We start from the raw sequence: 14,797 nt of genomic DNA on the forward strand, positions 1-14,797 counted from the left end.
TGTGTCGTACCCAAAAAATTTGCATCCCCTTTTCACTTTTCATCTGACCTGTGAATTGAGATTCACCTGCACTCATCCATATGCATCATGCACATTCTCACAAACATCATAGATTCAAAGCTTGTGAATAACAAAATGTGGTATACTTGAACTTGTGGGATTACATATTGACCTTTTATTCATGCATAAACCCTAGTTTGCTTGTCTCTTGTCTTGGATGATTTGTTTGACCCTTATGTCCTAATTGTGGGTATCTTGGGCGATTCATCTGTTGATCTTGCTTTGAGCTTAAAACCCTAATTCGGGCCTCACAGTTGACCTTGGTCAATTATTGACTTTCTGGTCAACTAGTTGACCAAAGTCAACCATCCCTTTCATAGGCTCATTTCGTCCAAATTATGCTTTGATTTCACTAACCATTGGCATTTCCTCCCATTTATTCTTCCTTTAACCATCTTTCAAATGTTAATTATACATTTGAATTTTCAAATCCTTGTTAATATTAAAAGTCCATTTCAAAAAGAGTATTTTATAACAATTTCCAAATTACTTTTAATTAACTTTTTCATAATATTCAACTTTCTAAGTGTTTATAAGACTCCAATTTGAATTATATTTTAAGCCAATTTACAATTTAGAATCATATTTTGAGTTCTCAACTTTTTCAAGCCTTCACTTTCCAAAATCATTTTTGAAATCATTTCAAAATTGACATTCTTAAATCCACTTCAAACTAATCTTAACCTTTAAAAAACCAATTCCAATAATATTTTAAAACCTTTATTAACACTTAAATTTCCATTTCAAACTTCTTTTAACATTTAGGTCCATTTCAACTTAAAACTTTTTGAATTAACCTTTTGAATCCAATCTCTTCTTCATTAGTTTGCTTTCTAATTCATAATTTAATACCATTAAATACATATTAATTAAATTCCCATCTTATTCAATACACATTCAACACTTATCAATCAATCATTCATTAAGATGCCAATTCCATTACAAATCAATACACACATTCAATTCAAATCCCATAAATTTTTCACACTAATCCCAAATTCATGACAATTTATTACAGATCCAAACAAGCCCAAATAATCTCATTAGTTATTACTTCGCCAAACTAGGAGAATGTTTTCACCCGTGTTGCTAGAAACAATTAAGGGGATAACTTGTCCAGATGTAGCCATCCACTGTTAAATTTTCTCATGTTAAATTCTTCCTAGAATAAAGTGAAAAGAGTGCATATTTGATGATAAAAAAATTTAAAACCAAAGATCTTGGAATAATATGTCTTCAAACCCTCGTTTGTTTCTAACTGTTGAAACATATTTGTGTCATATTAAGAAATCATAGACAAAATTTCATAACTTAACAAACGACAAATACAATTTCACAAATGAGAGGCTATCAACATTATTTTTAAAAAGGCATGGACAAGCTCCTTCATAACCAAAACAATGTCGCCCTGCATCATTCAAGCAGAATCGACATATTTCATTTTGCTGTGTATAGTATAGCATTCCCCCACTTTGTTGTTCCTGCAGAATTGTTGAATGAGTTATTAACATCAAAGCACTCCAAGAAATATTGCAAAATTTAATAAAGTAACGTCCCTTTTCACTACCTAACAGTACAGAACAAATCACAAAACCCTAACTATTTCAATAACTCACATTTCATTAACAGAACATTTTAATCTAACTAACATGATTTACTTCTTTAACTAACTTCACCTAACATTTCCCTAATTGCTAACTCAACAGAATTTCAGAAAAATATAAGACCTTAACAGAATTTCAATAAAATTAATTGTTAACACACTTTCTAACCAACTCAAATTGTTCTCATGTCAAGATAATATTTGTAACTAACTATTTTGTCAGTTCTAACAAGTTCACTGTCATTTGATCAAATTGCATTTCATTATCATTTCAACCAAATTTCACTTTAAGAACTTATTGAGTTTCTAACCCACATAGACATTTCAAGTGAATTTCAAGTTCATTTCATTAGCATTTCTAACTAACTAAATTTATATCTGAATTTCAGATAAATTTCACTCAAATTTCTAACATAATCAAGGGCTATATGTGCCTGATATATTCTTCATAGAGGTTCTTCATTTTTTCTGCATAGAAAGTTCTACATTCTTCATAGAGGTTCTTCATTTTTCTGCATAGAAAGTTCTACGTTCTGCATCAAGGTTTTTCATTTTTCGGCATAGAAATTTCTGCATTTTTGCATCCATCTCCTTCAATTCTGCAACTGCTTCCTTTCCGCATCACTTTTAAATGACCCTACAGCATTCTGCATCACCTTCTGCATCAAAGAATTTTGGCTCTACATCAACAGGATCCACGCCACGATTCACACAAACGAAACCACACACGAATCACAATCACAGAAGCACGCGCGAAGAAGTTAGAAGAAAAGCAAAGAAAGAGAGGAAGAGGAATTCAGTACCTGTGAAGCAATAGAAGAACCATCGTGTCGGAGCCCTGATTCCTCAGCTCGATTCGACAATCTTCATACCGGTGACTCTCTCGCTTCGGTTCCGATTCTGTTGGTGCACGCATACATTTGTGAACCAAACTGAGTCATTGACTCGGATTTCGGAATGCGGATTGATGATTGGAATCGTCGTTCGCTTCGAGTTTTTTTAGCATAAAACGCAGCAATCGAAGATGCGGTGCAGATGAAATCGAAACATTCAGAGACGCGATGACGATGACGACGAGAAGTTGATGAAGTGTGAATCTACGAGCTTCGAATGTGAAACGCGAGATTGAGTTGCGCGTTCATAACACGAACCGAAACACGTTTTGGACGATTCGTAACCGCTCCGAAAGTGCGAGATGAGCACGATGATGAGGGGAGGACGAATGCAAAGAAGATGAAGACGCTTCCCTGAGATGCATTGATGCTCTGCGACGCGTGATGATGGCATCGTACGCGATGCTGATGGTGATGAATGCGACGGAGGCGCCGTTCGAAGCTTTCGGAAAAGAGTTCGTACATCCAGTTTTCACTCAGCGTTTTTAATATGAATTTCGGTTTGGGCCTAGGGACCAAATGAATTGTTATTTTCCTGTTCATGTCACGCCTTTTTTTTTTGCCTTCACCATTGACTTGAGGACCACTCCGAATTCGGGCCTGCTGCACTGGGCCTTCCCCCCTCTCCAGGTTAATTTTTAGAAAATTTTACCCTGTACCCCTACAATTGTATCCACACCCTTACATTTAAAAAAATTTGACCAAAATACCCTCATATAAATAGGGTATATTTTTCATTTCAATTTTTTTTTACCATTTTCGTTGAAGACTTCCGGAGAAGACAAATATTTGGCTTTTTTGCATTGTAAACCGGAACACTCAGAGTAAGTCTTCCGGTTCATTAATTGTATACCGGAACACTTCTCTAAAGAGTTCCGGTTTGTTGCCTTTAACGGGCACTGAACCGGAAGTCTTTTAGAAAGTCTTCCGGTTTGTATAGTTGTATACCGGAAGTCTTTCTTAAAGACTTCCGGTACTCTTCTTTAAAGTGTTCCAGTACGTAATTTTTTTTTTTTAATTTTAATTATTTTTTTAAACATTTTTTTTGCAGTGGTTCGAAGACGAGGTGCAGATGGCCGGATTCCAGTCCGCACGTTAGACCGGGGTGCATCTTCATCTGCAGCTGCAGTTGAGCCGGCTGGATATCCAGGAGGGTCGTACGATACGTCTCTTTTGGTGAAGTACGAGCATCATGTTGCTCGACATATATGGTTCGGTGAGGTAAGTAAACGGGCTATATTTGAAAATGAATAATAGTTGAATATTTTATTATTTGTTTTCTAATATGTGTTTTAATTGTTTTTAGGAAAGAGGTCCAAAGAAAGAGTTGAAGGTTGCCGTACATGGACTGAAGTTGACTTCTAGGGTTCCATTGGCTCTTCCACCACAAATGGAGAGTTGGGTATCTAGATCCGATTTATCTTCACTGCAGAGAACGAGTCTGAACAAGATAGACACAAATCTTGTCTCTACATTTGTGGAAAGATGGCATCTAGAGACATCTTCATTTCACATGCCGTTTGGTGAAATGAGCATTACTTTAGATGATGTCGCATGTCTACTTCACTTGCCCATCAGGGGTATCTTCTGGAGTCCTCAGGATGTGACTGAAGAGCTAGCTGTTGAACTTGCTGTTGACTACCTAGGAGTGTCACAGGGTCAGGCACAGTCACATGTTCGTAGTTGCAGGGGGTCGTATTACAAGTTGGAGTGGTTATATGATTTATTCGTACATCATAGAGCTGCTTTTAGCTGGGCATATGCGACTAGAGCATATCTATTGATGTTGGTGGGTTCCACCATATTTGCCGATAAGACCTTTACACTTGTAGAGGCACGATACCTCCTCCTGTTTAGGGACTTGGATGGATGTTCAGGATATAGTTGGGGAGCAGCTGCACTAGTTACCCTCTACCGATATCTTGGAGATGCGTCCATGTACAGTTGCAAACAGCTCGGTGGATATCCTACTCTCCTACAGGTATATAATTTAATTATGTTAATTAAGTGTTGGATTCATTTTATAAAATATGTTAACTTAATTTGTTTTATTTATTATGTTTGTATTTTGTAACAGTGTTGGATTCACGAGTACTTTCCAACTGTTGGAAAAAGAGGGGAGAATTGGAAACCTGCTGATAACTGTGGTCTTCCCCGAGCGATGAGATGGTCGTATAGGCAGGGAGTCCTGAAGGTCGATGATTTACGACCTATTTTGGACGAGCTGACACCTGCCGACGTCATATGGCGACCATTTGAGGATCATAGAGCATGGTGTGTATTTGATGAGATATGTCTTTACAGGGGCTGTTTGAAGTGGGGTGAAACAGTTGTCTCATACTTGCCTGATAGATGTTTACGTCAGTTCGGGTATAGGCAGTATGTTCCATCTCCACCTCTGGATTGTATGATGGCGACGGATATTGATGTTGATTGGATCAGTTACCATCAGAGTGTTATCGCTGTGATCGGTTCATCTACCGTGGCCACCACTCCATCTGATGCAGTAGACGGTTATCTGGAGTGGTATTATTGTGTTTACCATCCACGGTTGGTCCCTCCCCATCGTGACGCTCCTAGAGAGGTACCAGTTCCTGTATATGACGTCGGGCCATCTGATCCTGATTGGGCTCGTGTATCTACATTGATTCATCGCTATCTGAGACAGGTTAATGCCGAAGAGGAAGATCCACAGTTTTCTGATTTATTTGAAGCTTTGCATATTTCTCGTTCACATTGATTTTATGTATTAAGCTTTGAATATAATAGACATATTAATATAAAATTCATGTTTTGATTACATATTTATGTTTTGAGTACATAATCATGCTAATACAGGTGTAAGTAATTGTCAATGTTGCATACGTCCTGCAAATTCTAACATCCAAGTAGTTGTTATATGAGAACGAAATTTCTTCCAATCTAATGTGACCGGTGGCAATGGAAACCCCTCTTTCATGTTAACCTTATAAAGTAAAATAATTAAAAGATTAAGTCATATAACATAAAATATTAACTGAAATAATGTTTGTATTTAGGCATATAAATACGTACCTGAACCCAATGATTGCGGTTAACAAAACCAATGCAATAAATAGAGACATTTGGTGAATGTGAACTTGTCATCGGAAAGAAAGTCATGCACGAATTGCCTAAACAGACAAGTACAACATTATAGCGATTCGCTATCAAGTAACCCATATCTAGTAGACTCATCCATTTTTCAGGTGGCTGTGAACCAAAGGATTCTATCATCAAAGATTCTCTCACTACTGACAACCGATTAGAAAATAACTTGTCATACAAAGTTGATCTATCCTTGTCTATTAATTCCAACCCCAACTCTCTACGAACCATTGGCCAACCATCCTCACCATATCCATGCAATGATGCAATGACTCTAAATCCACAAATACCATCTTATTCAACATTAACTACATCTTCAATGTATGACCTAATATGATTAGGAAATTGAAGAATGAATTGTGGTTGCTTATTTGATAATTTGATCTTCTTCGAAGTCTGTGATGGTTGAGATTGCCTTTGTGAAGATTGAGATTGCCTTTGTGAAGATTGAGATGCCTTATCAACATACTCATGATACGAAGGGTCCCTATAAACATCACAATCGGAGTCATCCTTTTTTCTACTCTAATACACATATCCTGCATCCTCAATAAGCTTAAACAGATGTTGTATCTCACTCCTAGGACCTCTTATCTCTTTTTGTATCACACTCTTATGCTTGTATACTTGCGTAATCCGAGTGACATTCTCAGGATAATTGTCTTGCAAGGAAAGCAATATGTGTCTAGGTGTTACATGTCTCTTTGCCAAATCAGCGACATGTTGCTTCTTATCTGTGGTCAACCTACCAATAAACGAATGACCTTCTAATCTATCCGGTAAACCATGATTATGTAACCCACATTTTACATCAATCTTCCAACCAGATCCATCTTTCGCTGGAGTCAACCTGATTTTAAATGGACATCCACATTTCTTCGACGCACTTTGGGTACCACTATCACTAATCTTGTGTTTCCTACCTTTATCACAACCAAATATTATTTTGTTACTTCTCCCTCTCTTCCCCGTTTCAGTATCTGAACGACTGATAACAACAGTTACTTTATTGTTGATTCCAACCTCTTTAATCCATCTGATAACCTCTTCTCGTGTACCAAATCTTTCCTTCGTCATAAACGCATCAGTAGTATCTACACATATTTGGGGAAGATTTTCCATTCCTGCAAAATAAAAAAATAAAAAATAAATAAAAAATAAAAAAATAGCGAACCGGAAGACTTCTTGAAAGACTTCTGGAACACATATAATACATACCGGAACACTTCTCCAAAGAGTTCCGGTATGTAAAATTTGTTCACCGGGACTCTTTCCAGAAGTGTTCCGGTTTTGTGAATTTTTTTTAATTGAACCGGAACTCTTTCATGAAGTGTTCCGGTTTGATTTTTTGTGTGTTCCGGAAGTCATTCTTTAAGTCTTCCGGTTTGGGAAAAATACATATCGGAAGTCATTTTGCAGGAGTTCCGGTGCGAGGGGTGTGAAAGTGTAATTTCTGAAATTTTCAACTGAATGGTAAAAATAAAATGGTAAATTGGTTAAAACCAATTAAGGGTAGAATGGGAATTTTTAAAATTTTGTAGGGGTATGGGGCTAACTGTAGAGGTACAAGGTAAAATTTTCCATTTTTTATCCATGGGGCCATGTTCTATCCAAATAGTTCATGGCCCATTGGTTTGATTTTTTCTTTTGATTTATTTAGCTAATTCTTAATTAATTTTGGTTAGGTTCTAGGATTATTAGGTATTATAATTTATGTAGAAATTTAAAGATTTAGGAATTAATTAGGATATTTAGATTAATTAGAATCCTAAGTTTATATTGTAGAAATAATCTAATTTTAGAATTAGATTTTTAAATAGGTTAATTTTAGATTGGCTCAAAATTGTGAATATCATGTAGTGTAATTAGATGTTAATTATATTTGATTAGATAATTAATTTTGATTAAATCTTGATTGATTAATTGTGCGTAACTAGATATTAGATTAGGTTTAGTTAACTTTGATTATGTCTTAATTGTTAGAACTTTAATCAATATTTTTTTAATTAGTCAATTTTTAGAATATGACCATTTTGCCCTTAGGGCTTAAATTTGAATCCTAATGCATGTTTCCTTAGTTAAGGCTTCAATTAGAATTGTCTATTTTTTTTAGTTGAATAATTCAATAGGAGTATTATTGTACATAGTTTCAACTACTATTTTAATCACATCGATTAATGTTGACCAAATGTCACTTTGGTCAACCAAATCCTTTGTAACTATGTTGTAAGTCCCAGGCCTATTTCAAGTGATTAAAAGACCCTTGATGACTTAATATGATAAGTTCATTGCGTTCAAGCTATTGTGGATATGCTGAATCTCAGGAGCTTAAGACCTTAAAGTTCAAAAACATGATCAAGACTTCAAGCCAACATCCAGTCAATAGCTTGTTGATCAAGCTATTGCGGATGTCGAAACGTGGACTACTTTTCAAGCACTGCAAAGGTATCAACGCTTGTTTATCAGAATTTAAAGTGTGTGGCACGAGCCTTAAGCAATAGAGAAGGGATGAGACTGGAGAATTCCTACCCTCATTCTGGATATCTTTGGGTGCATGACGTTTCGCCCATGACTCATCGTATTCACCTATATTCATAGACTTTAACACAATTTGAATTACATGATTGTCAAGTCTTCTTCTACAACAAATGACACAACATCAATAGGATCAACATAAAGGATTTCCTATCAAGAACTTATTAATTTAGATTCGAGTTACATGCTATGAGCCTTAAGAAACAAAGAATGATGAAAGTGGAGAATTCATATCCTTGTCTAGAATATCCTTAGGTGCGGGACGAATTACCCAGTTGCTCAAGGTATTCGCCTTTGTTCATAGACTTTAGTGCAATTTGAATCATACAATTGACAAGTCTTTTTCTTCAAACAAGTATCAAGCTTTCAACACCCTAATAGTGGAACATCTTTTTCTTTTAGCAACTAGTGGTTGTACACCCTCTTCCAACCAACATTCTTTGCCTTGTAAGATGATAAACCTTGGCACATTCTTTGCCTTGTAAGGTGTTAAACCATGGTATTAATCTTTTCCTAGAAGGTGTTAAACCTTGGCTATTCAATTCAGATATATACCTTGAGAGTCATAGACTCTGGCACATATTTCTCTTTGCCTTGTAAGGTGTTAAACCTTGGCTATCCAATTCAGCTCTTTGCCCTGAAAGTCATGGGCTTTGGCATGTGTTCTCTTTACCTTGAGAGGTATTAGACCTTGGTTATTCAATTCAAGACTTTGCCCTGAGCGTTATGGACTATGGCATTTGATTATACTCGCCCTATAGGTGTTAAACCTTGGAAACTTCAATTCCTTGACATCATCAGTTTTAAACTCTAGTAGTGATACCTTACCTTGAAGGTGATAAACCTTGCCACTCCTTTTTCAGCCTTGAAGGGTAATGTACCCTGGCAAATCAATCTCGTTCCATTTTGTTTAAGCCGTAGTAGGTTGAACTACGAAAGCTCTGATTTCCTTATTGCACTATAAGGATACGTAGGAAGGAGAATCCAAATTCTTCGTGAGCTACCTTATTTATAATCCATCCTTCATTTTAATCTATTACTCCTCTTACCTCCTCAAGCATCTTATTTTCAGTCGTAATGGGTTGAACTATTGTTGCTCTGATTTTCTCATTGCACAATGAGAATACGTAGGTACGAGGGTTCGAATCCTCCGCAAGCATACTTATTTATTATTCTTCCTTCCTCCTTAGGGCACCGTCTATATCTTTCACGATCCATTATCTACCTTTGATCATAAACCGTTCACCTAGTGACACATTGTTTCTTTGGAACTGAAACACAGTTTCTTTGGAATATCCGTATACACCCTTTTATGACGATATAACGGCAATCTGCATTTGTTCCTAGAGTTGTTTGGATTGTCCCCAGACATTTAATTCTTCTTTTTCGGCTCAACCATACAGTGATATCATGTTGTAGGCCCTCAATTGTGGTTTGTGCCACCTTCCTCTATGGTACAAATTTCATTTCTCTTATGGATTCCAATGTATATCTGACCTTTGGTTTCAAACTATACCTCTTCGGACACGTATTACTAAATCCTTCACTTCTGTGATTTTGGTCATTCATTCTGTTCATTTCCATGATGCATTCATTATACTACCTTTATTCACTCCACGTGATGTACCCTACTCTTTAAGCCAAATACATTATCCTTTGTGCTCCATTTTGTACCTCTTTATGAACCGAGAGTTGTTTGACTTGTACCCAAACACTTAATTCCTTCCTTTTTCAGTTGTTCCAATACAGTGTTACCGTGCTGTAGGCCCTCACTCGTTGGTTCATACCAGTGTATTCTTGGGTTTATATTTCACCCCTTGTTGGAGTTCAAACAACACCTTATCCTTTGGTTTAGACCATATATTGATCATAATTCTTTTCACCTCCCGTCACTAGTTCTTTGAACTACTGAGCTCTGAATTCCTTATTGCATTATGAGGATATGTAGGCATGAGGGCCCCAATCCTCATTGAGCACTTTATCTATTTATTTTCCTTTTCCCCATTATTTTGTGACTAATATTTAGATATCACACCTATTCGAGCGAGAACAATCAAAACGGTTCCCATGGATGTTAGGTTGTTAATACTTTCCCCTTGCATAACTGACTTCCTTACCCAGCATATCTCTTCCCCCCGAGTTTTATCGATGTTTTCCCTTTCCTTTCGAAATAAATAAAGTTCGATGGAGACTTTGTTGTATGTTCGAGCGTGCGATAAGTTCGGGTATATTTCCGCTAGCTTCAAGGTGGAGGTTGATTTTGAGCAGCCGCCAAAGATTCCATCATGGCGGTAAGGCTTTCATATTTGTCCCTCAAAGTTGTCACTTCTTCACGGAGCTCACGATTCTCTTGCTCTAGGTGGTCCATCTTTTTTAACTGATTAGCCCGAGTATTGTACCGGTGAGACAATTTATCTGAATGAAGACCAAGAAAGAAATAAGACCCCTGGCGAACTTGCTCAAAGCAAGACCAAGATGCGACATGATGCATGATATGCGAATGCAAATTTTATATTGTTATTTCCCAAGGAACTTTAAGACATAAGTTGAAAACATAAGAATAACTCATTTTAATGTACTAAAATCTCTTTTTATTAATAATAAAAGGATTACAATCAGAAATACAATTTCAATGGTCATAAGCGGAAACAAACTAGATTTATGGAATCATGTCCGATGATAACCCAACTCCAAGCTGACACTTCTTGCGATGTTTTTTTATCTATTTTTTGTAGTTGTTTTTCATAGCATCTTTCTCTATCATGAGTTGGTCTACAATGCCTTTCCAAACGCCGAAAGTAGGAAGATGAGTAAATGATAAACTGCTAAAGGAAAATAAATCCTCTTGGCCTCTGGATCTCTTTACAGCACGTTGCTCGAGTAATTCTATTAAGTCGTCCATTTCCTTTAGCTGCTCCAACAATTCTACTTTCTCAAGGTGTAAGGTGTGAAATTTGCTTTCCAAATCATCCCTCTTTTGCTTCATCCTATCCAAAGCTTCTTGCAACTCCTTTATTCCTTTAATAGTGGGAGATTTGACCATTACTAAGGACATAGGTATTTCATAAGCGTATGGCATCTTGAATTCCTTTGCTCTCTTCTTCATCCAACGAGTGTAAGGCTCCAAAGCTACACAATTCATCAATCCAAGGTCACCTTTTCTCTTCCTATGAACATTGTGCCAAGCATGCACTATTCTAGCTTTCAACCCTTGAGTGTCCTTCCCTTCTTGGAAAAATAAACCTTCTAACAAGGTGTTATTAGGTTTGTCCTTCATAGCGACCCCAAGTTGACATCTTGCCAAAGTTGAATTATAGTTGCTTCCTCCTTGTGTTCCAAGAATAGGCACGTTAGAGAACTCCCTACAACTATTAATAACCTCAACATCGTCGTAAACAGAAGAATACCAAGTAATGTCGTCATTGGTGAGAGACATAAGTCTTTGAGACAACCTTAAACAACTGATGACACTGAAATTCACCGTATTTTCGACTCCGATTTCGCATGCATTTTAGTAGTTTTATTGTCATTTTATTGTGTTATTATTATGTTTCTCTTTGTTTTCAGGTTTTTACTTTAATCGGAGCCCCGATCGAGAAAAGGAGTGAAAAAGAGCTAAAAACTCTAAAATTCAACATTTTGTACTTGTGGCTAGCGCCATAGACCCTGCCATGACGTGTCCCAGCTCAACTTTCCTCAACTGCCACGTTCCCCACTACTTCCACTAAGGCGCCTCAGATTGGCCTTGTGGCGGGCGCCATGGCCTTGTGGTGGGCGCCACAAGAGGAAAAGTTTTCCCTCCCATTTTCAAGTTGAAGGGCATCCTTGTCATTTCCATCATTTTACTCTCCTATAAATAGAGACTCGAAATCACTTATTCAATCATCCAAACTTAGAGTAAACTTTGTTTCACTTAGGCATATATTCAGTATTTTAAAGTGGTAATCGCTTCGCATTGGGGTGTTACCACAATTGTGTAATCGAGTTTTATGATCGAGTCTGTAATCGAGTTTGGAGCATTTTGGAAGGAAGTTAATCCTGCCGCCATTTTCATTTTCGCTTTGCATTTTATTCAACCCTTCGATTGGAGCAGGTTTTTATTACTTTGCCTTTATCTATTTTAATTTTCCGCACTCGCTTTACTTTATTTATTTCCCGCACTCGCTTTACTTTATTTATTTCCCGCACTCGCTTTACTTTACTTATTTTCCCGCACTCGCTTACTTTACTTATTTTCCTGCACTCGCTTTACTTTATTTATTTTCCCGCACTCGCTTTACTTTATTTATTTCTCGCACTCGCTTTACTTTATTTATTTCCCGCACTTGCTTTACTTTATTTATTTCCCACACTCGCATTACTTTATTTATTTCTCGCACTCGCTTTACTTTATTTATTTCCCGCACTCGCTTTACTTTTATTTATTTTCCGCACTCGCACTACTTTTATTTACTTTCCGCACTCGCACTACTTTTATTTAAATTAATGCACTTTTACTTTACCATGTCTAACTAAACCTATAAGGTTAGAATGTAAGGATCGTAATTGAACCGATAATCCGTACAATTGTTCGTAGAAACACTTAAGGGCTATTTTGACTTTCAACTTAAGTTTTCCCGCACTTCAATTCTGTTGGGTAAGATCGAAAGTCGTCCAACGTCTTTTTAAACTTAATTGTTTTTAACTATTTCAAAAACAGCGAAAGCGCTTTGTTTAGTTAATTAGGAGTTTTTAACTTAAGAAGAAAAGAGATTTTAAAACTATTTTCGGACGCGTTTATAAGTTTAGAGTCTGGTTCATGAGAACCTCTTTTGGTTAAGAAATCCAGGTTATAATACTTTTCAACTTAGTCAAGATACTATATTTCTTAAAAATAGGTTTACTACTCTAACGCAATGCGCGCCTTTTTATAAGTGACAATAAGAGGGTTTGATTAGGGAGTACAACTCGGTTCTGAATACGCGAAAGCGACAGTTCCTGTTAAATTAGTTCTTTTCAAAGTAGGAAACATTGCCCATAAGTAGCTCTATTAGCAAGTACTTGGATTATTAATTGATTATGTGAATTACATTCGACCATGTCTTTATTAATTGAACTTTATTCAATACTTTACTTTTCATTGCACATTCTAAAAACACCTATTTTGATTTCCTTTGATAAACACCATAACAATAGATAACGATAGATTGACACTTGGTCTCTGTGGATTCGACAATCTTTTATATTACTCTGACGCGTTCGCATACTTGCGAAAAGCACGCATCAAGTTTTTAGCGCCGTTGTCGGGGACCAATTTCGTCAAATTTCATTTCCCTGTTGTTATATCGTTTAGACTTAGGCTATTTCCCGCCGGTCAATACGAAGAAATCGCAGCACCGGATGTTTAAGCTTAGTATATCCTCTGGCAGAACCTGAATGTTACGCTCGCGCACGTTTATTCTTTCATAGAATTAAGAGAGCTATGGCCGAAGATCAAAACCAAAAACCTCTTAAGGATTTCGCTCAACCATCCAACGAAGAACCTAGTTCTAGTATAGTAAACCCAACCACCCTAGCTAATAATTTTGAACTTAAACCCTCCCTGTTGTAACTAGTGCAACAGAGACAATTCGCAGGTCTCGCTACTGAGAACCCGAACCAACATTTAAAAATATTTCTTCAATTAGCAGACACTTTTAAAACCAATGCAGCTTCTCCTGAGGCAATACGTTTAAGATTATTCCCTTTTTCCCTCAAAGATAAAGCCCTATCATGGTTAGATTCTCTTCCACCCAATTCCATTACGACTTGGGATAACCTTAGAAGAGTATTTCTTGCTAGATATTTTCCCGCAAGTAAGACCGTCGTTCTTCGAAACCATATAACTAGATTTACCCAAAACCAAGGAGAATCGTTGTTCGAAGCTTGGGAGAGATATAAAGAGTTGTTACGAGCATGCCCACATCATGGTTTAGAAAATTGGTTAATCATTCAAGCCTTCTATAATGGACTTCACTATAACACCAAGATGACCATCGACGCTGCCGCAGGCGGTGCGCTGATGAACAAACCTTATCTTGAAGCTAGTGCCCTCATCGAAGATATGGCTCAAAACCATCAATCATGGGGAGTCGAACGAGCGACGGTAGAGAAGAAGGAAGCCCAAGGAGGAGTGCATGAACTAAGTTCTATAGACATGATACAAGCTAAAATGGACGCGTTAGCCCTTAAGGTCGAGCATATGTGCATAAACCTGAATACTGCAGCTGCAGTTTTGTCGGATTGTGAGATATGTGGAACCAAAGGACACCAATCTGCAGAATGCAGTATATTAAACGAAACCCACTATGAGCAAGTGAACTACACCCAAGGGAACCCATATTCGAATACCTATAACCCTGGATGGAGGAATCACCCGAACTTCTCCTATAAAAATAATAACCCAATCCAAAATAATGTACCTCCGAGACCTAGTTAGCAAGCCCCAAGATCAAATCAACCTATGCAACCTATGCCACCAAAGCCGAGCCTTGAGAAAATTATGAAATTTTTTATCACCGCTCAAACCCAACAAAATAAAGAGTTCATGAACCAAAACATT

The 14,797-nt window shown here is 37.0% G+C and overlaps 1 protein-coding gene, 1 long non-coding RNA gene and 1 other non-coding gene across 3 annotated transcripts; 1 reads left to right on the forward strand and 2 right to left on the reverse strand.

Moving 5' to 3' along the window:
• Window positions 1–1,248: 1,248 nt before the first annotated feature.
• Window positions 1,249–3,037, reverse strand: LOC127128067 (uncharacterized). Its single transcript, XR_007805652.1, has 2 exons — window positions 2,467–3,037; window positions 1,249–2,322 (listed from the first exon to the last, which is right to left on the reverse strand). It is a non-coding gene; the product is annotated as an uncharacterized LOC127128067 (long non-coding RNA).
• Window positions 3,038–3,041: 4 nt separating this feature from the next.
• LOC127128066 (protein MAIN-LIKE 1) lies at window positions 3,042–5,358 on the forward strand. Its single transcript, XM_051057320.1, has 4 exons — window positions 3,042–3,186; window positions 3,608–3,777; window positions 3,863–4,537; window positions 4,634–5,358. The coding sequence occupies exons 3-4, from the start codon at window positions 3,947–3,949 to the stop codon at window positions 5,294–5,296; spliced, it is 1,254 nt and encodes a 417-aa protein (XP_050913277.1). The 5' UTR covers window positions 3,042–3,186; window positions 3,608–3,777; window positions 3,863–3,946; the 3' UTR covers window positions 5,297–5,358.
• An 8,704-nt stretch (window positions 5,359–14,062) lies between these two features.
• LOC127133245 (small nucleolar RNA R71) lies at window positions 14,063–14,169 on the reverse strand. The gene has a single exon (XR_007807233.1). It is a non-coding gene; the product is annotated as a small nucleolar RNA R71 (small nucleolar RNA).
• Window positions 14,170–14,797: the final 628 nt, after the last annotated feature.

This window comes from Lathyrus oleraceus, chromosome 3, assembly GCF_024323335.1.
Source record: "Lathyrus oleraceus cultivar Zhongwan6 chromosome 3, CAAS_Psat_ZW6_1.0, whole genome shotgun sequence".
In the NCBI taxonomy this organism is placed as follows: Eukaryota; Viridiplantae; Streptophyta; class Magnoliopsida; order Fabales; family Fabaceae; genus Lathyrus; species Lathyrus oleraceus.

Bases quoted from the DNA above. Each gene is read 5' to 3' on its own strand.
- LOC127128066 (XM_051057320.1), top strand. From the start codon at position 3,947: ATGGAGAGTTGGGTATCTAGATCCGATTTATCTTCACTGCAGAGAACG. The intron at 4,538-4,633 runs GTATATAATTTA...ATTTTGTAACAG, and splicing joins GATATCCTACTCTCCTACAG to TGTTGGATTCACGAGTACTT.